Below are 23,565 nucleotides of genomic sequence, written 5' to 3'. Positions count from 1 at the left end.
CTATTCATACACAGCAATACTATTGCTGTGTATGAACAGCAATACTATTGCTGTGTATGAACAACCTGCCTTTCACAGAGAGAGGCCTTTTGTTACAAACAGAGGTAATAGTTCTTTGCTTACAGTATCCCCAATACCTGATTAGGTCACCAAGGTAACAAACTATGTACTACCTCTGAGGATCCTCCTGGGCATTGCAGAAAATTTATATCCTATATGCCCTTAGTGTTCACTGCAGCTATGCATCTACCACAAACAAAGCCTACTTCATCTACTACACTATTTATGTATACAGAATTTGCTGTAAGTACAACATATGGAATTTCTACCAACAGCTCTTCTACATATTGAAGAGTCACTTGCCTGAAGAGATTAACATCCTGCACGTCTGCCCTGCTAACTAGAACCTTGATTTTTAAATTAACTGTAAGGCTCTTTGATTCAACATAAACCTGTACAAACACACACAAGCACCTTCACAACATACATTTATATATCATCATCATCTAACCCATGCAAGCATAGGTCAGTAAAAATCTCTTAGAGCCAGATTTTCTGCACCTGGATGCTCTTCTTGTACCCAACCTCACTTGATTCCAAGCAAAGTAATATTTTTCAATGATAAGATATGTTTTTATAAAGGATTGAAAATGTTTGTATGTTGGTAGCAGTTATTTACAATACAAGGGACACAAAAAAACAAAAACAAATGTGTACATACGCATGCGCACTCACACACAGATACATAGCAATAGCATAACCATCGATATACTGACCACAGTTCCATGCTCAGATGAGTTGAACAGAATTTGAAGCAGATTTTCTACAGCTAGATGCCATTCTTTTGCCAACTCTCACCCACTTCCAACTAAAAGTAATATTTTTCACGACCAGACAAGCTTTCACAGAATATTGTCAATAAAGAGCACTGCTTGTGTGATAGTGAAAGTCATTTACAACTATCACATACAGATATATATATACGTGTGCTTCTTTCAGTTTCTGTCTACCAAATTCACCCCAAGGCTTTAGTTAGTCAGAGGCACACAATAGGACTGAACTGTTCAGTCACATGAATGAGAGAGTGAGTGAGTGAGTATGTATGGATGTATGAGAGAGAGTGTGAGTGTATATGGATGTATACACACATCCATACATATAGACATATGCACATTCATTCATATATATATATATATTTCTTTTTTGGATTTGGTTTGCAAGATTCTTTATATGAATCAAAACTATTGAAAAGGTTGCAAGACGCAACGAAAATTTTAGGACAATAAAAATAAGAAAAAAGTGGAAATTTTACCAGTGAGTGTGTTAAATTATAAGGCACAAAAAGAAAATGACTCTCCCCAGACACAACAGTGTATATATGTGTATATATATATATATATAATATATATATATATATATATATTATATATATATATATATATGTATATATATATATATATATGTATATATATATATATATTTATGTATTTGTTGAGCAAATATATAGTGCATGTGTTTTTATTGGCTAAACTAGCAAAATGACCATTCCGAAATATATATATATATATATATATCGTTTGTTGATTCGCTAGCTTCTGCCCGAATTTTTTTTCTCTCCTTGTTTCTTTTCTGTGTATCTTTCTGTTGAAGAGTGTAGGCTCGAAACGTAAAAGACTTGTTTTATTTATATTCCTGAGCGCCATACTAATACAATTGTTTGTTTGTATTCCACCTGCCTTCGTCTTTTGTTTATTTTCATAAAGCTTCCCGTTATATATATGTATATATATATACAGGGTGATTGAAAAGTAACTCATTTTAAAATATTTATAAATTATTGTGGGTTTTTTTCTCTCAAATATTTTGTGTTTGTTTTTTGAAGTATGAGAATTTAATCTGTAACTGTATTGCTCTTGTCGTTCATGAATGGCTGAATGCCCACTGCACCAGGAGATGGATGGGTCATCATGGTCCACAGGGGTGAACAATCAGGAGTCCTGACTTAACACCCTGTGACTTCTTTCTTTGGGTTTGGTTATAGGAACAAGTCTACTGTACCAAACTTTGAAAGAACTTGAAGGGCACATATGAGAAGTTGAGTTCTTGGTGAAATCAGCTGACAATTTCTGGGTGACTTAAGAAGCTGGTGGCAACATCTGGAGCCCATATCAAATTTTAAATAAAACTTCATACTAAAAGCTTTCCTCTCATATCCATGTTTTTTGTAAAATAACAATTAATAAATAATTTATAAGTATTTTAAAATAAGGAGTTACTTTTCAATCACCCTGTTTATAAAGACATCTACATATATATTTCAACAACAGAAAAAGACCAGTCGATTGCATTTGTTGATATAACTAGATAGAAATCAGATAGTTCTTTGCAGATTGTGACAGCTCAGAGACAAGGCTGAAGAGTATCAAGTTACACTTTTGGCTCTTGTTAAAATGGTTTCATCTACAATTGTACAGAGTCAGATAAGTTCACATGTACTCATACATGCTATACAATTATAAAAACATATGCCTCGTGGTACATATACATATCCACACACTGCATACATACACATAAGTGTGTGTTCATCATAATCATCATTGATTAACGTCCATTTTCCATGGACGGTTTGACGTGGACCTGGCCAGGCTCCAATTGTTGTTTTGGCAAGGTTTCTACAACTGGATGCCCTTTACGTGGTACCAGCATGCCAACATGGGTGCATTTTACATGGCACCAGCACCTTGAGGACTGCTATAATGCAAGAAAGTATACTAGTCCCTTAATAGTTTATATTCAATATTTCATCTATTCAATAAGACAATCAATACTCCATTTCATTTTACTATATATATATTATTTATACTATATATTCTACATTAATATTACAAAGAATATAAATAAAACATAAAAAACAGAGTTGGAATTTCTTTGAATAATATTATTATATATTATTCAAAGAGTGGCTGTGTTTTAAGTAGCTTGCTTACCAACCACATGGTTCCGGGTTCAGTCCCACTGTGTGGCACCTTGGGCAAGTGTTTTCTACTATAGCCTCAGGCCGACCAAAGCCTTGTGAGTGGATTTGGTAGACGGAAACTGAAAGAAGCCTGTCGTGTGTGTGTATGTGTTTGTTCCCCCAACATCGTTTGACAACCGATGACAGCGTGTTTACATCCCTGTAACTTAGCAGTTCGGCAAAAGAGACCGATAGAATAAGTATTAGGTTTACAAAGAATAAGTCCTGGGGTCGATTTACTCAACTAAAGGCGGTGCTCCAGCATGGCCACAGCCACATGACTGAAACAAGTAAAAGAGTAAAGAGTATATATATATATTCCAAACAGGAGACTGGAAAATTTTTGATATTATTTATTCATCATTACACATGTTTCATTTGCTAATAGAAGTTACAAAAACGTATATGTAGTAGAATATATGTACAATATCTCCCATTAGAAATTCTTCAGTCAAAGAATCAAATAATATTATTTGATATTATTCACATGTAATGAATAAATAATTTCCAACCTCTTGTTTTGCAATTACTCTGCAGAAAATATTTTCCAGTATTTTCAACTCTTATGCATACCTCACACAATGATATAAGCCAATGTGCTTCAAAAGACAGCTTAGATTTTAACCATATCTACATAATATCATCATCATTGTTTAACGTACATTTTCCATGCATGCATGGGTAGGATGGTTGACAGGAGCCAGCCAAGTTGAAAAATAACCCTAGGCTACTGTGTCTGTTTTGGCAAGGAATTTATGGCTGGATGCCCTTCCTAACACACCAACCATGCAGCAGAATGGACTGTGTGCTTTTTATGTGGCACCAGTACAAGCCAGGTTAGTTTTTACAGCTGGATGCCCTTCCTCCAACCATCTACAGGCATGGATAAATATATATACACATAAAAACGCAACCACACACACACAAATATGTCATCATCATCATCATTGTTGATGTCGTTTAACGTCGGCTTTCCATGCTGGCATGAGTTAGATCATTTGACTGAAGGCTGGCAAGCCAGAAGGCAGCACCAGGCTCTAATCTGATCTGGCCATGTTTCTACAGCTGAATGCCCTTCATAACGCCAAAATATATACATGTGAAAATCAGCATTTGTTTGTGTGAGAGTGATGCTCATTTACAACACAATGCCAAGGACATACAAACAGAAACACACATGTATACATGTATGACGGGCTTCTCTAATTATCCAACTACCAAATCCACCCACAAGAGTTTAGTTTGTCAGGTTATACTGGAAGACACATGCACAAGGTAAAATTGAACCCAACATGACGCAGTTTGGAAACACACCTCTCAACCACACAGCGCTATATATTCATATATACATGCATACACATATACAGATATATATATATATATATATATATATATATACACACACACACACACAGAGGCATATGTACATATATACAAACATGACGATGATACAGAGAAAAATTGTGTGTATGTGTGTGTGTGTGTGTGTATATATATATATATATAGTATGGCTGTGTAGTAAAAGTTTGCTTCCCAACCACATGGTTCCAGGTTCAATCCCACTACATACCATCTAGTCTTCTACTATAGCCTCAGGCCTATCAAAGCCTTGTGAGCAGATTTCGTGAACAGAAACTTAAAGAAGCATAATGTGTTCATATTAAATACATATATATATATATCATCATCATCATCATCGTTTAGCGTCCGTTTTCCATATATATACATATATATACACACATACACTGGCATTGGTGTTTATATACCCATAACATAGCAGCGCAAGACCAATAGAATAAGTACCAGGCTCAAAAAAATAACATTGGGGTCAATTCATTTGGCTAAAAGTTTAAGATGTTTCCTCCGCAAGGCCACAGTCTGATGACTGACACAAGTAAAAGATATCTGCCTTGACAAATTCCTTCTTATCCATGCAAGCAATGAAAAGTGGACAGTGGATGAATACAATACACACTGCGTTGAGCATAAATATATACTGCCTAATTAATGATGGGCCATCTAAAAGCATAGTCAGATAGGTTCATAAGTTAGTAGACTAGGTAAATCTTTAATGCTAACATTTAAGAGAAAAGGCAAAGGATACATCCTCTGTGATGATCAGTGTGCTTGTGCTATGTAAAAAGCACTCAGTCCACTCTGCTGAGTGGCTGGTGTTAGCACCCAGCTGTAAAAGCCCTGCCAAAACAATTAGACAAGTCTGGTACAGGCTCCTGTCAAACCCTCCACCCATGCCAGCATGGAAGGCAGCCGTTAAATGACAACAATGATTATATATGTATAGGATAAGGGTAAAGACACCTTTTGGTCACAAATAACAATGGGATTGCACCGAGGAAGTTCCCCCTCCGAGGTACAAGTCCAGGCAAGGGTGTTTATGGAAGACCAGCTGTCATCCATGGCCCCGATGTTGTCCAAGGCTGATACAGCTCAGAACCAGTGACGTTGCAACTCATTTCTACAGTGAAATAAGGTGCCTTGCTCAAGGACACAAAACAGCCTGGTCCGGGAATCAAACTCACAACCTCATGATTGTAAGCCAAATGCTCTAACCACTGAGTCATGTGACTTCATGGAGAACTTTCTAGGTGCAATCCCATGGTCATTCATGACCAAAGTGGGGGAGGCTTTATTTTTATGTGTGTTTGTATGCACACACACATTGGCATGGATGACATTAAACAATGATATATATATATACATACACACACATAAACATGCATAAATACACATATATCATTACAACAGAATGCAGGTTACATTCACATAAGACTAACAGGTAAAGTATTTGCATTTTAATTATGCATGTACATCATGTTTATGCATGAAGCCTTGCTGTGCCTATTGTGAGCTCAGTATCTATGAAGCAGTATGCATTAGCATATAGTTATGATGAGCATGTGTGGACATGCATGCATGCATGTATTGTTACCAATCTGAGTCATTATTTGCAACTGTTTTTTAGCATTATTCAATAAAGCATGTGCTTGCATATAAGCATACTTCCTTGTCTGTAATAGGGTGACTGGGGATCTATTGCCTACCAGGAATAGATTGTGGAGGATTGTGAGTATGAAGTCTACTTCCCAGCCTTGAGGTTTCAGGTTCAATCACATTGTGGGGCATATTAGGCAAATGCCTTCTATTATAAGCCCTGGGTCAACCAAGGCCTTGCGGCTGGATTGACAGCTGGAAACCAAAAGAAGCCCATCATATGTATGTACATTCATTTCTTGCAGAAAGCATATCTGGGATGTTTGTTGTTCAACAGGCCGAGAGATTAATAGATCATCTGGAAACGGGCAAGGGTTGGCATCAGGAAGAACGTCTAGCTGTAGAAAACTCTGCCTCAATATAATCTTATCAAACCCATGCACACATGTATATATATATATATATATTAAAATGTTGACAATACATACACACACACATAAGCATAGATGTGGTTGTATGGTAAGAAGATTGCTGTCTATCTACATGGTTCCAGGTTCAGTCCCACTGCGTGACATCTTGGGCAAGTGTTTTCTAGAGTGTCAGGTCAACCCAAGCCTAGTAAATGAATTTGATAAACAGAAACTGAAAGATGTCTTTTGTGTGCACGTGTGTGTGCCTACATCTGTCCCCCACCATCACTTAACAACAGGAGCTGGTTTGTTTACATCCCCATCACTTAGGTGTTGGAGAAATCAACCAACACTTACTGACTATAATTATAGAGATAGACAGAATCACATGAACGCATGCACACACACACATACAGAGGCACAGTCATAGCATTATGGTTAAGAAGCCTGCTTGTAAACCACACGACTTCAGGTTCAGACTCACTACACTGCATCTTGAGCAATAGTCTTCTACAGCTCTACTATAGTGTTTCAATAGTGAAAGCTCTATGAAAGTTGTCTTAAATGTACATGTATGTCTGTTTCTGCAAATGCTTACATTTTCTTCCTGACTACAAGTCATGTGAACATATCATTTCAACCTCAAAGTGTGCATGTGCTCTGGGTGTTACTGTGTGGTAATGTGAGTATAACATTCATCATTATGAGTATCTATGCCACAAATGTGAAGGTAATTGGCTTACAGCCAAGTATGTGTTTGACTGGTGTTTATTGACCTTAGTGGAAATGACAGGTGTTGTAATGTGTTGATAGTGCCTCCTGTATATGTGCATATGTGTGTCTATTACATGTATGAATAAGCTTGGATTGTGTCTATGTATTTTGATTAGTGTGATTACGGTTGAGTCCAGAGAATGAGATAAGAGTGTGTGTGTGAAAGTCTGTTTTAATCCTGCATTAAATACATGGGTAGAACAAGTGTTATTTTGTGTGTCGTGTTTTTTGGTTATCTTTGGGAGCATGATGGTCTAGATGTATAGATATGTCAAGTATGTGTGGGTGGGGTATAATGGTCAAGTCCATAAGGTGTGAAAGCTTGAGGAGTGAGAATGCATTCCAGCTCATGTTAGTAATGAGTCTGGTAAATTGTTGCATAGGGCAACATGAATCAGCTTGAGTGATCTGCAGAACTTGGACAAAATTGGTAAGCAATGAAAGTGGGGGTGGAGTTCATAACACAGGCAAATGTCCCTGCAAGTGTTCAATGAAGCAGCCAGACAAATGTCATGCAGTCTGTTCAATATACAAGGAGTTGCAGCAGCAGAAGAATTTTAAAAAAATAAGAGGAATTGGTGCAGGAATCAATTGGTGCAGGAATCAATTATATGGAAAAAGTAATGATTGGCTCAGGAGAAGAAAAGACAAGTACTGCAGGTGTTTTTTGCTTCCTTGTGTGTCTCTATCATCCCATGAATTATTAAATTTCTTCATATTTGACCGATAAAAGAAGTTGTTATAACATTGTTTTTGTTAGACATGTATGCACATGTGACTTTGTTCTTTATAGTTGATAATTTTATGAAGCAGGAATTCTAGGTTGCCATGCTTACATTCCATTTTCAATAAAGACAGCATTGAGGTGTGTGTGTGTGTCAATGTTGAGAAATGTCCTGAGAATATCATGAAAGTTAACTTGTTGAGAAACTCAGCAAATACTGTTCTCTTCTGCTATAACCCATGCAACAAACTCCCAGAAATAGATGTTGAGTAATTCTATCAAGGATTACCAAACAGTGCAATCTTGGCATATAAACTCTTAGTGGAAAGTTTAATGCTCAGCTAAAGCCTATAAGTTCACTCTTCACTTTCAACAAAAATACAACAGAAATAGCAAGCACAGCAAGTTGCTATTAATGTTTCAGAACTGCGCAACATAATTCTCAGGAGATCTTGTGGTTACAAAGTGAACTATTTAACTACTCAGCCTTCAATGTATATGTAAATCCACAGGTATATTTATATGGGAAGGTATATATATGTGTGTGTGTGTGTGTGGCTTAGTGGTTAGGGCATTCAGCTCACGACCAGGTTGTGCGTTCAATTGCTGGTGACACATTGTGTCCTTGAGCAAGACACTTTATTTCATATTGCTCCAGTGCACTCAGCTGGCAAAAATGAGTAGTACCTGTATTTCAAAGGAACAGCCTTGTCATAATCTGTGTTATGCTGGAACATTCATATGAAATCTCACTGGCGTAGAAAGAACTGCAAAGGCCATGGACTCTTGTCTCTTTTCTTCTCGATGGATCATTACCTTCATTTTAACATCCACTTCTCTATGCTTGCATGGTCCAGAAGGAATTCTTTTGAGTAGATTTTCTATGAACAGATGCCCTGCATGTCACCAACCCTCGCCCGTTTCCAAACTAGTTACTATTTCCTCATGGCCAGATGCACTTTCACAGAAGACAAGAATCATGACATCACTAGTACGAGAGACACTAATTTACAACTGTGTATGTGAGAGAGAAAGAGTAAGCACCTCTGAAGTTTTCCCCCACCTTTTTGGAACTGCATTCTAATTAAAACAGTTAACCTATCACCATGCACAGATGTATGTCCATGTTGAGCTGTTTCATAAAAGAATGCAAAATATCAATCTAGAAGATCCAGAAGAGTTGATAGAGTTTCAAATAAAGAGCTTATCTATTGAAGAGCTGCAGAAGATAGTACAGCAATGCATCCTGGAGACCTTACTGTAGAGCTTAGTAACACTGAATGACTTCTTACTACTGAATTCTTCAGGAACAGTATCACCAAGACTACAGAAGTCGTGAGCCAATTTACTGAGAATGAGCCTAATTGGGAACACAATAAGGAACTGATCTGGGTATGATAGCCTGGTACTGTGAATTGCTTTGTGACGTAAGATTAAAGAAGTGCAGACTGCATTAGATGCATTTAAAAAAAAAATTACATGAAAGAACAATACTTTGGACCCTCACTTCAAATACAGCATCTATTCAATTTCACATTGCAGCTTTTCATCTGAAGTAATGAGTAGCCTTTGTATGGGTTCTACAATGCAAAAACTTCCTTTTAAAGTGCTCTAAATTTATAATTGCCATCAAAATTTCAGGTTAATTTATGTTCCAATCACCAGCTTAATAATGAAGTTATTTTAACTAATTTCATCAATATTTTCAAAATTTATTGCAACAAAGGTAACATTTTACAACAAAAATATGGGAACAAAAGGGTTAAGATTAAATCACCTTTGTTTGAGCTCATATCACTGTTAAAGATAGTCCTATCTCTAGCTATGCTATGTTAAAAGGATCCTATATAGCACTGTTTTGTTCAATATTCTTTTATTTGTTTTAGTCATTTGACTGTGGCCATGCTGGAGCACCACCTTTAGTCAAGCAAATCGACCCCAGTACTTATTCTATCGGTCTCTATAGCCGAACCGCTAAGTTATGGGAATGTAAACACACCAGCATTGGTTGGCAAGGGATGTTGGAGGGACAAACACATACGTATACATGACGGGCTTCTTTCAGTTTCCGTCTACCAAATCCATTCACAAGGCTTTGGTCGGCCCGAGGCTATAGCCAAAGACACTTGTTCAAGGTGACATGCAGTGGGACTGAACCCAGAACCATGTGGTTGGGAAGAAAGCTACTTAACACACAGCCACTCCTGCACCTTAGTGCTTCATCTTTTATTTTATTTTTATTTTAGGAATGCCAATTGCATCCAGAAATACTAATTTCATTCAAAAGCCTGGCCAAAATAACTTCATTCATACACCCAACAAGTGATCATGTCTATGAGACAGATGAATATGCAATAACATTAACCTGTAATTTATTTAAGCTGCAGAAGGCAAATTATGTGGTAATTGTATCTGCATACATTCTTTCTTAAACACTTTAACCCTTTCATTACCAAACCGCCCAAAGCCGCCCGAAAAAAATTTTGGTTAATGTGACCAAACCGTCCAAACCCACCCGTATTTATCTATTCATATTTAAATGAGAATATCAGAGCAAATCTCTTTAGTACATTCGTGAAAACACGTGATTATACTTCGTAAACAGTTCATCTACAGTTTTGTACAACGATCGAAGTGTAATTTTAATTCCGTGAATTTTCGGAGATTTTTTTCTGAAATTTGTAATTCTGACAAAAAAATGGATACGAATTTCATTATATCAAGCAGCGAGTCAGAATTCGAAGGATTTTCTACTGAAGACCTTAATAAATCTAACTCTATAACTGAAAAAAAAAAGCACGTGGTATTTGATAATGAATCTGATGTTTCATTTTCCGAAAGTGAAACAGTGAATCCGAGAGCACCGACAGCGATAAAGAAAATGAATTGGCACCTGAATGGAATGAAAATTTAAAAACTGTTTCTTTCGGTGATTTTTCTGAAGAAACTGGACCAAGCCACAGACTTTCCCAGTAGAGTAAAGCCTTAGACTATTTCTTTTTACTTTTTCGAATGAGCCTATTTGAAATCATTTCAAATGAAAAACTTTCACTATCATAATGTAAGAAACTTTTGTTAAACTTTTAATCCAAATACCTGTATCCATTTATGCTCATACTGACTTGTTTGGAATACTAATATATTGTTGGCCATATGGATCATAAAATATAAAATATTTGTTTCAAATTGGAAAACTGATAGGCTCACTATTCTTTGTTTAACCCCAAATAAACCCTGATTAAAGGCATTTGAGCTAAGCCTTCTCAGTCCTTTTAGCTATATCTAGGATTACATTGGCCAAGGTTTCCCGACAGAAGTGCAAAACACAGATTGGATACAGTTACCTGTTTTATGAGTAGAAACTAACAGTAAAACAGCCAGCAACTTATATTAGGATGGAAAAACAATATTAAGGACACAGGCATGGTTGCGTGTTTTAGAAATATTCTTTGCATCTATGAGGTTCCAGGTTCAATTTGACTGCACGGTATCTTGGACAAGTAAGACTGGTAGCTGGAAATTGCAGAAGCCCATTCTATACATATGTATACAAGTAAAAGATGGAAATATTATCAAGGAAACCAATGACTAAGTGTTCTTTGTAAGAAGTCTCTTACAATATTTGTTCTGTGTCCAGTTTAACATTTTCTTATTACATCATTGTGACTGGTCTGTTGGAAACCAGTAACTAGCAACATTATTTTCACAAACCGTGATATCAATATAAAAAAATATTCCACTGGATTCATAACAGATCACATTTCAGACAGGGAAATTATGGATTCTAAAAGTACAGTTTATTTTTGTAAGCAGAATTGGTAAGAGCATTAAGTTGGCCTTATATTTTCAAAAATCTAGTGCTTAACACTTTTGTTATTTAATTTCTATTGAAATGCCCTACTTTTATTTCAATTAATTTTGAAAACACTAAATTCAGTAAATAACTTCGATAGTTGTAATTTAAATCACTTAAAAAAAAGAAAAGGAGTTCCAGGTGAGTTGGAATCAAAAGGGTTAATTTCTGTCATTATTATCATCACTTTAATGTCTGCTTTACTATACTAGCATAGGTTGGACAGAATCTGTTAAGGCGGATTTTCTACAGCCGGATGCCCTTCCTGTTGCCAATCCTCATGTTTCCAAGTAATATTCCCCCATGGCCAGATGTATCACAGAAGATTGGAAACAAAGGACACTGCTTGACTAACAGTGACACTCATTTACAATTTTCACAATGTCAAGGCAGGTTTTTGTCTATCAAATCCACTCACAAGGCTTGAGTCAGCCTGGGGCTACAGTAGAAGACACTTGCCCAAGATGCCACACAATTAGACTGAACCTAAAACCATGTGGTTGGGAAGCAAACTTCTTACCACACCACCAAACCTGCATGTAATAGCTACATAATGTTCAGTTGAGATATTGACATTGATCTCTTTGTTAAATACCTAAGCTGATATCAACATTGACTTTTAGAACCTTATTTTTTCTTTTATATTGGATTCTAGCAGGAATTTGTAGAACAAAACAGTGCTATTTAAAATGTGAGATATGAAGCTAACATTGTTAATCTGTGAGATTAAATTTTCAAAGTTATTTCATGATAAAAATAGTGCAAAGAATATTAAGATAAATACATTAAGCCATTTTAAGCTTTTTGATAATGATCCACTTAAGAGTGCCTCAGTTTGTATGTTTCAAAAAAACTTATTGTAAAATGTATTTATTCAAATGAAAAACTTTCACTATCATAATGTGTTAAACTTTTAATCCAAATACCTGCTTAATAATGAAAAATAATCCGTCTAAATTGCTGATTATTTCTAAAATTAATTGAAATATATAGGCTGTGTATTTCATTACAAATATAGTCATAAAAGGCTGATTCAAGCATAAATGTCACAACAAAAACTATCCTTGTAAGGGTAGTTTTTGTTGTGACTACAAACACCACATTGAAAATATTAAAGCGTAACTAATTGATTGTTATATCAAAATACAATGTCAACATCTCAATCTGGTTTTAATTGTCTCTAAAACACTATAAAAAAATAGTTATAGAATTCTTTGTATTTCAAATGATTGTCAAATTGTCAACTAGGTAATTTAACACTGGTTTCATTACCCCACCCCCCACTCATGAGAGCACGAATGTTCGAATAATGAAATTATTTATAATTACATTGTCCATTACAAAATACCTCATAGTAAAATCTCAAAACAAGTATCAGATATTACAACAGTCCTATGCTTCTCACAAATTTAATTTGCATATTTCCAATTGGATTAGCTTTCTTATTTCTTAAAGCTACTTAGAATTTAATGGCAAGTGTGTTATGGACGATTTAGTTAATATATTTGAACAGAATAATCTGTACTGAGGCACATTATTTTTATTTAGGACATGAACACCACAAAATCATATGACACAGTTTGGCATTAGGAAGAGAATTCAACTATGAAAAACTCTTTCCAACCAATCATACTTATGTACAAAGTTACCACTCTATAATTCTATATATGGAAGTTGAAATTTACAAGAGCAAACTTTATCAAACAATTGCACAATGTTTTAGCTGCATTTCTAAACTAAGGAGTCAAGAGGTTAGTGCATCACAAAAGCATGGAGAAACAGCTCCAGATAATGACAATATTCAGAATAAAGTTGCACAAGCTTCGGTAAAGTGTGAAAGTAATTTCAATAAGAAAAAAAAATATCAGGAAAATAAAAGGTTTAATTTTGAAATACAAAATGTAATGCAAAAATAGTCAGGAAGAAATCAAACCATAAATGTCATTTATCTGCAAGTTAACCATTCAAAGGATCTTCATGCAATGTTATTTAATACTTAAGTTTTCAATTCACCAAGAACATTCTTGTCTGTTTTCTGATCAGAAAGAATTTCAAATCTGCTGAATAGTTTAGGTCCTACATAAATGGCATTGCAGACAAAACACCTCAAAACCACTTAACCCTTTTGATACCAACCTGCAAGAGATCACCCTTGATTCTGTGACACAAAATTAATACTTTAAAATGAAAACCTTAGAATTTTTACGCTACTTTATGTTTCAAATACCAGCTTTAATAATGACAGTTATTCTAAATTCTTCAATATTTTAAAATTTATTTGAAATAAATACAGTGTATTTCAAAGAAAATATGTGAACAAAAGGGCTAATTCACTGCTTGCTTTACATCCCTCCAACTCCACCCTATACACTTGCAGCAAATCCACTTTCACTAATCCTTACTTGCGTTCACACTTCAATCAGATACAGAAATATTTTAGTTATAATAAAAAAAGCAAATAAATAGGATCAGCCATCCTAAACAGATCACTCAATTATTTTCTCTGTACACTCATTATGCGAAATGGGTATTTATTCAAAGATACTGATATATCACTGCACATTTCCAATTCTTCCCAAAAGAGAATTTGATTCTGCCAACTAGCAGATTGTCTCAGTTTTCTAACATCTCAATGTTGATGAAAATATCTTCTTCACTAACTTCAATTTCTTTCCACTAAGTTTACACAGCCCATGGGTTTAACTCATTTAGATAAGAAACTCCCTTAAAGTACATCAAACCTCTCACCTTCGACTGACTATATCGCTTACATTCCTACTCATTGCAGAAATCGCTAATCTATATACCACCTTCTCATTCTACATAATTACAATACATGTCACCAGATATAAATATCCTCTATGAAGAGAGACCTTGAGAACATGTTGCATTACAATGTTAACACTTTTTTTTCTTTCTTTCTTTTTTCTTTTTTACACACCAGCACTGCAAAATAATCTCTCTCTTCTCACAACACAGCTAAAATCTTCATAATCTCAACAAATTACAGGCCTTTACAATCGATGACCTTTATGGCAACCAACCACAAGATATAACAATATTTGCAATTATAAAGGAATCATTTTCTCTGCAACTATGGAAAATATATTATCCTTGTGTAGCTGACTCTAAAATACTGCTCATATTGAGTCAATGTATTATTCAACATGAATATACACTTTTTTTCTTCCACTACTAAAACTTACCAACAATATAACTTAATTTAACCCTCTCCATCACAACTACCTTTTATGTTACCATATTTCAGGGCATACAAAATGCACTTTTGTTCAAAAAAAAAATCACCCTAGGACCTATCTATACATGAAGTTGGACCTCCCATAAGGTAATTTTTGCCCAAATTGAACTAAAAACCCCTGAATATGAGCAGCTGAATATGCCTGTGTCTTATGTCATCAAATACAGTATATGTGTGAATGTGTGTGTGTATGTGACCTCGTGTGTACCGTTGGCGATTTTTTTTCATCTGTCTTCCCTTCTATGTTTCCAACGAAGAGCTCCGCTCGAAACGTTAAACCCTCCTTCTTTCCTGAGTATCCAATAATACTATATTTGTTCCACGTCCTCGTGTTGTGTTTGTTTTTGTGGTTTCTTGTTTGGATTAACTATATATATATATATATATATATATATATATATATATAAAACCTGGCATTAAACATTCCCCTGGAACTTGTTTCCTATTTTTGCTCTTCACAGATTAAAATTCCAAACTGGAACATAATCTTTAACATATTAACCTCACCCCAATGTTTATAAACCCCTACTCTGAGAGGAACTTTCACCTTAAATTAAAAACAAAAGAAGGCACTACTAAGCTGTTCCTAGTCTACTGCTTCTGTTCCTACTTATTACAGAACAAGTCAAATGCATATTCTCTCCTTTCATATAACTAAACTGCAACAATCCAAAATGATTATTATCCATATAACCAATTAAAATTTATCTTGAATAAAAAAAAAAAGTGTGAATGCCTGCAACAACTACTGACCTCATGGTCATGTTTTCAAACCTCATTAACCATATCAAATGGTGCTCCAGGACAAAATATCTATATCTGGCTGCTTCAGTAGCCTTTTCTCCTACTTCATAGTTGAAATGATTAGCTATAACAAGGCCAACCAATTATTTACAATTATGTAATTTTGCAAAATCCCATGCAACAAATTATGATGGAAAGTAATTTTTAAAAGAAATTACACATTTACAGCTAAATCTTTGGAATATTCATTTGATATTGCTTGCATGGCCCTCTCAACTTCTGAAGGAGCCATCAAAACATACAGTACACCAGTTTTCGCAATCATCGTCATCTGCCAGAAATCCGGTCTTTGCTGATTTGCCTGTCCATCTCTTTTTTCTCCATAGTTCCTTCAAGAATGATCTTTGCATAGCCAAGCTATTTTGTCTTTCTTTGGTCTAGTATGATGATGGTTGGTTATGGACCCAGAGTTTGTTACTCTGCAAATGTCCAGGTTTTGTATGCATAGAGAGTAATGGAAAACACTAGTGCATGCAGGAAGCACAACTGCTTTTCATCGTGACATCCCTATCTCTACAAGTCCACTCAAGTTTGGTTAATGCAGTCATTGTCTGTACAATTCTCGTAAGGATTTTAGGTTTTGATCTTTTATCGTTAGTAAAGTGTTTTGCGGTATTTGAACTGTCCCAAACAAGGACAGAAATCAATAGCTTCTTTGCTCAGAAACTTCAAATGAAAAGGTATCATTAGTACTTGTTATAAGTGTGATTTTGTGATCTTTCATTTTTTTACATTTTCAGTCATTAGACTGCAGTCATGCTGGGGCACTGCCTTATAGCACAGATTTCCCTCATATAGTTAACAGAGATTTTGTCAAACCAGTTCATCAATCATCATCATTTAACATCCATTAAATATCATCAGTAAATCTTAAATTTGTGATATTCCTCCCTCAAATGTCTTCAAAGGCATTGCTCATGATCTGATTCTGAAAGATGAAGAGTGGGGAGAAGAGGCAGTACTGATGCACCTCTACAGTGGTATGGAACCAATCTTCTAGTTGTGCTTTGGAGTAAAACTATGAGGCAGCTTAACCCATGTTGAATTTGTTGTAACCCATACAGCATCATGGTTTAGAACAGATAGAAAATCAACACTATGCAATTAAAGAAAGATTGTACCTGTAACACACACATCTAGGATAAGAACATGTCCCCTGGAATACTTAAGTTTAGTGACATATCTCTAAACTTAATCAAGACATTTACAGAACTTTACACCTTATACCTAAAGAACAGGTTTCGATACTCCCAACAAAGGTAACAGTTCTATAAATCTCATCCATCTTCTATGTACCTTAGTCACTTAGTTTCACCCTCACTATGTCACTAAGTACAAAGAAAGCTTTAATCTGCTATATATAATAATCAAAATCCCTTAAATCACAACCTACCAGCTTAGGCATAAAGAAAGGTTACATTAATCTTACATCTAAGATGAATGGTTATGGCTGGGATGCTCAATCAAATTCAACATAGGGTCTAACAATTTACCTGCAAATTCAAGATATTTCTCAGTCTACAATATTTAAATAAGAATTGAACTGCTATTACTACTTTATCCTTTTATGCTCATTGAATTAAAAACGATCTTAAAAGTGCATTTTCCTTTTGTGGCTTTTAAATGTACTCTATAACAATTTACATATATTTTAAAAACCTAAATTAAACAATTATTTAAAATTTAGCTTTTTTTTCTCTCTTAAAACCAAGACACTGATTAGATTAAATTACCACATACAATTATCATGAAAAACTTACCAATGTAAATTTAATGCACATGTGCATAAATTGTTAAAACAATGAAATTAGTATTATGAAGTTGTGCTTGACAATCTGCTGCAGAAAGACCTAGATGCTATATGCCATATATAAATGAGCTGAATAAAAGAACATGCAATTCTAAGCCCTCCACTATAAGCAAGCTTGTGCTAACTTCCACAAAGACACTTCAGATCCAAAGGAACAGCAAGAGTCAAGCATGGTTTGTTATCTGAGGAGTGATATGAGCAACACCTCGTTTTACATGATGGTGATAATATGCAGGCAAATGGCCAGATGGATTGAGAACTTTCAGAACAAGGGACCAGGAAACTATGCTGGTTCTATGGAGGGCATTTGTCTTCAACCATCTTGACTACTGCTCTCAACTGTGGTCAAATTAATAACAGGATGTGAGGCAGGATGATTGCATCAATAGAACAGCTAAGCAACTGAGAGAGACTGAAAGAGTTATGGCTCAACTCATTGGAGAAAAGATAGGAGAGACACACAGTGATATATGTAAGGAAGATCCTTGAAGGGTTGACATTAAACTTTGGCATCGAGAGCTATACCAACCTTCAAAATGGACATTACACTGTTTCGAAGGTCTCAGCCACCCTGTCGAGAGTGAGGACAATGTACTGCAATAGCTTGGAATTCAAGAGTTCACGGCTATTTAATGGTCACAGCCTTTAGGCTGAAACACACAAAAGAATAAGATAGTTTGAAATTTACAAGACAATAAATCTTGATTCAATTAGCAATCATTTTCCATAAATCAGGGACTGATGTCCAGCCGATCAGCTTGCAATCAGGCAACCAAACCAGTGTTATATCATACCTTAGGGTAAAGGCATGCATGTCTGAAAAGATTCAGTTAGGTGCAACAGTCTCACAATTTCCTGAAAGCTTAGTGTTGGTTGGCAGTGCTATGATTTTAATCACACACTCCTGTGCAGATAATTTGACTATTTACTTTGAACAATATTCTACACTGGCATCAATGACACATCTCACCAAAAATGTACAAACTCTGATGCAAATATCCAATGAATCCATGACCATCTAGTCTAATTCAACAGCTTCAACATCTTCATTACTCACAAAATTAAACTGGCTGATAATCTTTCATGACAATCAAACATTACACATTTTCTCAGGATCAGAAATATTTTCTGATATTCTACAACCCAAAATAACGCTCTTATATCTGTCACAATGCAACTTAAAAAATTTACCATACCCCGTCACTTCTACCAACTCTACTACAGTTCCTGTTCCTTTGAATTTACTAATGCACCTATCTTTCCTCTTTACAGTATGTCACTGCACCCCAAAAGTCATCACAATCCTTCTTTAAGAAAACTCCCACCAGGGATCAACCAGTTAAAGTTCAAACTGAATAATTCTACATTGATATTTCCCATCTAGGAATACCAACAACGTTTGTGACTACTCCTCAGAATAAATATAATGCATTCAACTCAATAGCTTGAGTATTCACAGAACAAAAGCTATGATACTCAGCAATAAATTATTGATGTATAGTGATGGAATCAAAGAAGAGGATAGAAAACGTTTAAGTATTATTGTTGACTAAAACAAAATACCATATTTTCTGGCACACAAGCAAAATTTTTCAGATAAAAATTTAGACAAAAATGGTAGGTTGATTTATACACCAAGATGACTTTAGAGGACCAAAAATCCCATGTGAGATGCAGCAGGATTTCGAAAGATGGTGACAATGTTTGAATGCTTAGTTCCATTGATAGTCTACATGTAGGCTATACAGAGCATAAGGTAAAAATGAGAATTTGAGGAAACTGGAGGTAGTCTCTTTAGGTAACAATTAGTCCATAGGTAAGTTCAGAGAAGAGTTTAATAATTTCATTACAAATAACTTATCTAACTCTTCTATAAACTCTTATCATGATCATCTTTTTAACATTCACTCTTCCATCTGTGCATAAGTCAAAAGAAATTCATTGAGATAAATGTACTTATGACCAGATGCCCTTCCTATTGCCAACCCTTGACCAGATACATTTCCATAGAAGACCGGAAATGAACAACACTGCTTGTATGACAGTGATGCTCATTTACAACTATCACATGATGTCAAAGAGACACAAAATGCATGCGTGCACACACATTGGGCTTCTTTTAGTTTCCATCTCCAAATCTACTCACAAGGCTTTACATAACCCAAGATTGGTGGGGCTGAAGCTGAAACCATGTGGTTAGGAAGCAAACTTCTTAATCATGCAGTCATGCTTGTGAAGCTGTGGTCCGCACATTCTTGTTAGAGGCTAGTAAGCCCAAATAAGAATTGACTGGATTGTAACAAACTGGCCATCCAATGCCAGTGCAGAAAGCAGATGTAAAAAGGGTGATGATGATGATGATGTATCAATGAATCATGGGTAGTGAAATGGCATCTACTAAGATTGGACTTATGTGGATTTGAAATATTAAACTTGCTAGAAAGGTTTTGTGCGAGGTGATCATGGAACTGGTCAGCAAAGACCTTTGCAAATTATGCAGGAAAGGAGTTAATACAGACAAAAAATATGAATGGATGACTGCATGAAGTGTAAAGGTGCTTTAAATTAAAGTTATGTAGTATCTGTGAGTTATAATGAAGACCTCACATATACTTTTGGTGGTGTTTTTAGGTGCTTTAAATTTGGTGGTGTTTTAAAGGTGCTTTAAATTAGAGTTATATAATATCTGTGAGTTATAAAGATGACCTCACATATACTTTTGGTGGTATTTTTGTAAACAAAAGGGAAAAATTATTAAATCAGTGCTCAGCGTGTGGATCTCACACACTGAGCACAGACTTGAACTACTTGGGAAGATGCTTTGTTACAGATTTATCCACCCTGATGGAGTACTGGAAAGCAATGAAGGACGATTTCAAGATGATTGAATTGTGGTCCTTGTATGTTGAAAAATCACGTGGGACAAACAAAAGCCCTGTAAAAAGAGGTTTTCCATTCACCGATAAAAATGAAGCTTTTTCTAGACTAAAATATTACTTTTATTAGGCTAATTAGATTAAAGCCTCGCGAAATAAGAATGTAATATTTTTTAGATACCGTTAAAGGTTCTTCCTTGTGAAGCATTGACATAGTAAGTTACGTTCTCATGTAAAGATGCCTTAAGTGTTTGAACAGGAAGCGCAGGAAGATCAGAGCACTCTAAAAGACAAATTTGATAGAAAAAAAAATATTTCAAAGCCATCTAAGTTTAAATATTAAAATTGAACTTTATTTCAGATTTAAAATATTGATTATGTTCAAGTGCTAAGCTAGTTATTTGCATACTTCAACGGCAAAGCTTTGTGAAGTGATTGGCAATAAAATGTCTTCATTTGTGAATAACTAGGCCAAAGATATTTTCCCGTTTGTGAATGTATACAAACCGAAAAATATATATATACAATAGTTTACGTTACTTTCTATAATACAAGTTTATATACGTAATAAAAATAATTTTTGAAATCTTCAAAAGGATTTATTTCTAAAATTAAAGAAATAATGTCTTGATTTGTTCGATTCAGGGGATAAAATGCATTTTTTAGAGAGTGGCATATAGTTAGATCATACTGAGGGTAATTGAAATATTCACAATCAAATAATATTTAAATATTAATTTTCGTTACTAGTTTTTAAAAAAAAAAAGCCTTTACGTTCAGAAGTGAAGACAATATTTTAATCGATTTATAATTCCTTAAATATATCAGTAAAGCATAAAATCTTCAAACCACCTGCAAAGCAGTTTTAAGTGAGTTTAGACTAAGTTCCAAGTGGGCTGTGAATTTACGAAGAATCATATTTAAATGTGTTGTTAAATATAATACAAAAACCTGATTAAATCTAATGTCCGTCCGCTCATCAAAAATATAATAGAGAAAACCCGTTATGAAAGCAATAACATTCGTCGTGTACCTATTACTTGACCAAGACGTTTAAATGATATATAATTAGCATTACTTATAATCCAATTATAACAGAAATGAAGGTGTAAGAAATTATTTTAAAAGCGATTTTGTCAGATATTCTTTGATTTTAAGTAGAAAATAAAAGCTGTGTTATTCGACCTTTAAACAGGAGAAAAAAAAAATTTCACGCACTAACATCAGATCAAAAATACTTAATGGCGTGTACGGGGGAAAATGCTTCAATGATTGGGAAAATAAAATAATAATTTACAGCATAAATCAAGCTATAGTGAGAAATTTCATAAACTATTGAACTAAATAAGATATGAAAAAGAATTATTAAGTATGTTGGAGGCCATTTTAAAAAGGTTAAATTAATCAAATATGATCGAAGATGTAATGTGATAGATATATCGGTTTTTGAGCTTACCGAATTGGAAGTAATAGTTAAATAGAGACCTTTTACATATCTGTCTATAATGGTATTAAATAGATTTCTGACCAAAAATAACAGAAATAGATCGTAAATAAATTTAATAAAATAATACTTAATGTAACACACTGCATTTCACCTTATCTTAGTCGATTTAAATAGGTTTGTATACAAATTTTATGAATAAAAATTAGGAGGGTATTTATAATATATACTTCAAAAATCATACACTTAACAAAAAGCTTAATATTTTTGTTTATTTTCATTTTAAAGTAAAGACTGAATTAAAACACGAGATGCGAAGAGAAAAAAAGAGCGACACGAATTCAATCTTTTTGACACCGAATAAATAGCTACAGTATATTTAACTTCTTCCACAATTATATCTTAATTTTAATGGAATTAAATTTACATCGAATTTATCACGTGGACTTAGGAGTAATTTGAGTTACTAGTTTATAAGGCGAATGTGTTTCTTGGAAGAAAATTTCATTTACTTACATTAAGAAAAAAATGGAAACAGTCAGTGCTAAGGAGAAGTAAAAACGAGGGAAAAAATACACGTATGTCGTAAGTTTCTTTATTATAACTAGAGCAAGAGACAGGAATAAATTGTTTTAATCTAATTGAAACAATAGTTTAACAGAGAAGTAAAAACTAGGAAAAAATAAAAGAAACAACACAGCTGTAAAGGAAGACGTGGGATCACCAATATGGCTGAACAAGTTTAGGAAGATTGAATCGAGGGGGAAAAGCGCGCCTAGGACGGAAGCAGAGTAACAGGAAAATCTTGAGAAATAAATAAATAAATGGTCGAGAAAATAATTACGCAGCTTTTCCAAAGAAGAAATGCATCTGCTATTATAAATGCTAAAGAATTGAATTCCCTCGTTCAGCAATCAAACTGATAAGAAAGAGAATGAGTGGGATGGAACAAATACTGGGGGAGTAATAGTGAGAGGAGATAATTGAGAGAAAGCAGTTTTCTTAAAACATAATTGGGACTAAGATGTGTGTGTTCGGCGCTTTATTGTTGCTAAACAAACTCACTTAGCCTATTTGTTTTATTTCTAACGCTAACACAAAATTCTGCGTACAAGTGTGACTGATGTAATAAGCCGTCTACTTACATTTAATGACCGAAAGTCTTCGGCTTTTCCCCGCAAAAGATTGAAATAAACCTTTCTACTACACTTCAATAAAAGTGAACTCAACGTAGCCATATGCCGGGAAGACTCGGCAGTCGCGATTGGCCGAGTTAATCGTCCAATCAGTGTCATTCTTACAAAAATAATCAACGTCGTCACTATTAAAGAAAGAGGAAACTAATTAATCCAGCTAGTAGCAGTGTTAGCATTCAGCCTAATATATATAATTTTTCTCAATATTTTTTAAAGACCACTTCTATATAACTGATTAGACAACGTTTTTGATTTTATTTATTTCATGCATCGCATAAATATTTAAGAAAATTACTGGTCTTTTTATTTTTGTTATGCAGTATAATGTTATTGAAAAGTCGTTGGATTAAAGAGAGACTAAAATACATATATATTATACATAGATGAAAACGGGGCTTTCTTCATGTCCTTGTTTTGTCCATTAGGTCTTTTCGTAAAAACAGTTT

General features: G+C 34.6%; 1 protein-coding gene across 12 annotated transcripts in view; it reads right to left on the bottom strand.

The window, feature by feature from the left end:
• LOC115210958 (dual specificity protein kinase CLK2) overlaps positions 1–23,565 on the bottom strand; it is a 119,123-nt gene that overhangs the window by 67,852 nt on the left and 27,706 nt on the right. For 10 of the 12 annotated variants that reach the window (XM_029779771.2, XM_029779770.2, XM_029779773.2 and 7 more), the window contains exon 1: positions 23,069–23,233. The exons of 1 other annotated variant lie outside the window; for it this stretch is intronic. In XM_029779771.2, the coding sequence (XP_029635631.2) occupies positions 23,069–23,218 (150 nt within the window). In that variant the 5' untranslated portion in view covers positions 23,219–23,233. Of the gene's footprint in view, positions 1–20,660; positions 20,763–23,068; positions 23,234–23,565 lie in introns of those variants that run through there. One more of the 12 variants, XM_029779768.2, reaches the window with a different exon arrangement.

This window comes from Octopus sinensis, linkage group LG4, assembly GCF_006345805.1.
Source record: "Octopus sinensis linkage group LG4, ASM634580v1, whole genome shotgun sequence".
NCBI lineage: Eukaryota > Metazoa > Mollusca > Cephalopoda > Octopoda > Octopodidae > Octopus > Octopus sinensis.
The sequence above is the reverse complement of the archived record's forward strand: the minus strand, read 5'-3'. Positions and strand labels throughout refer to the sequence as shown.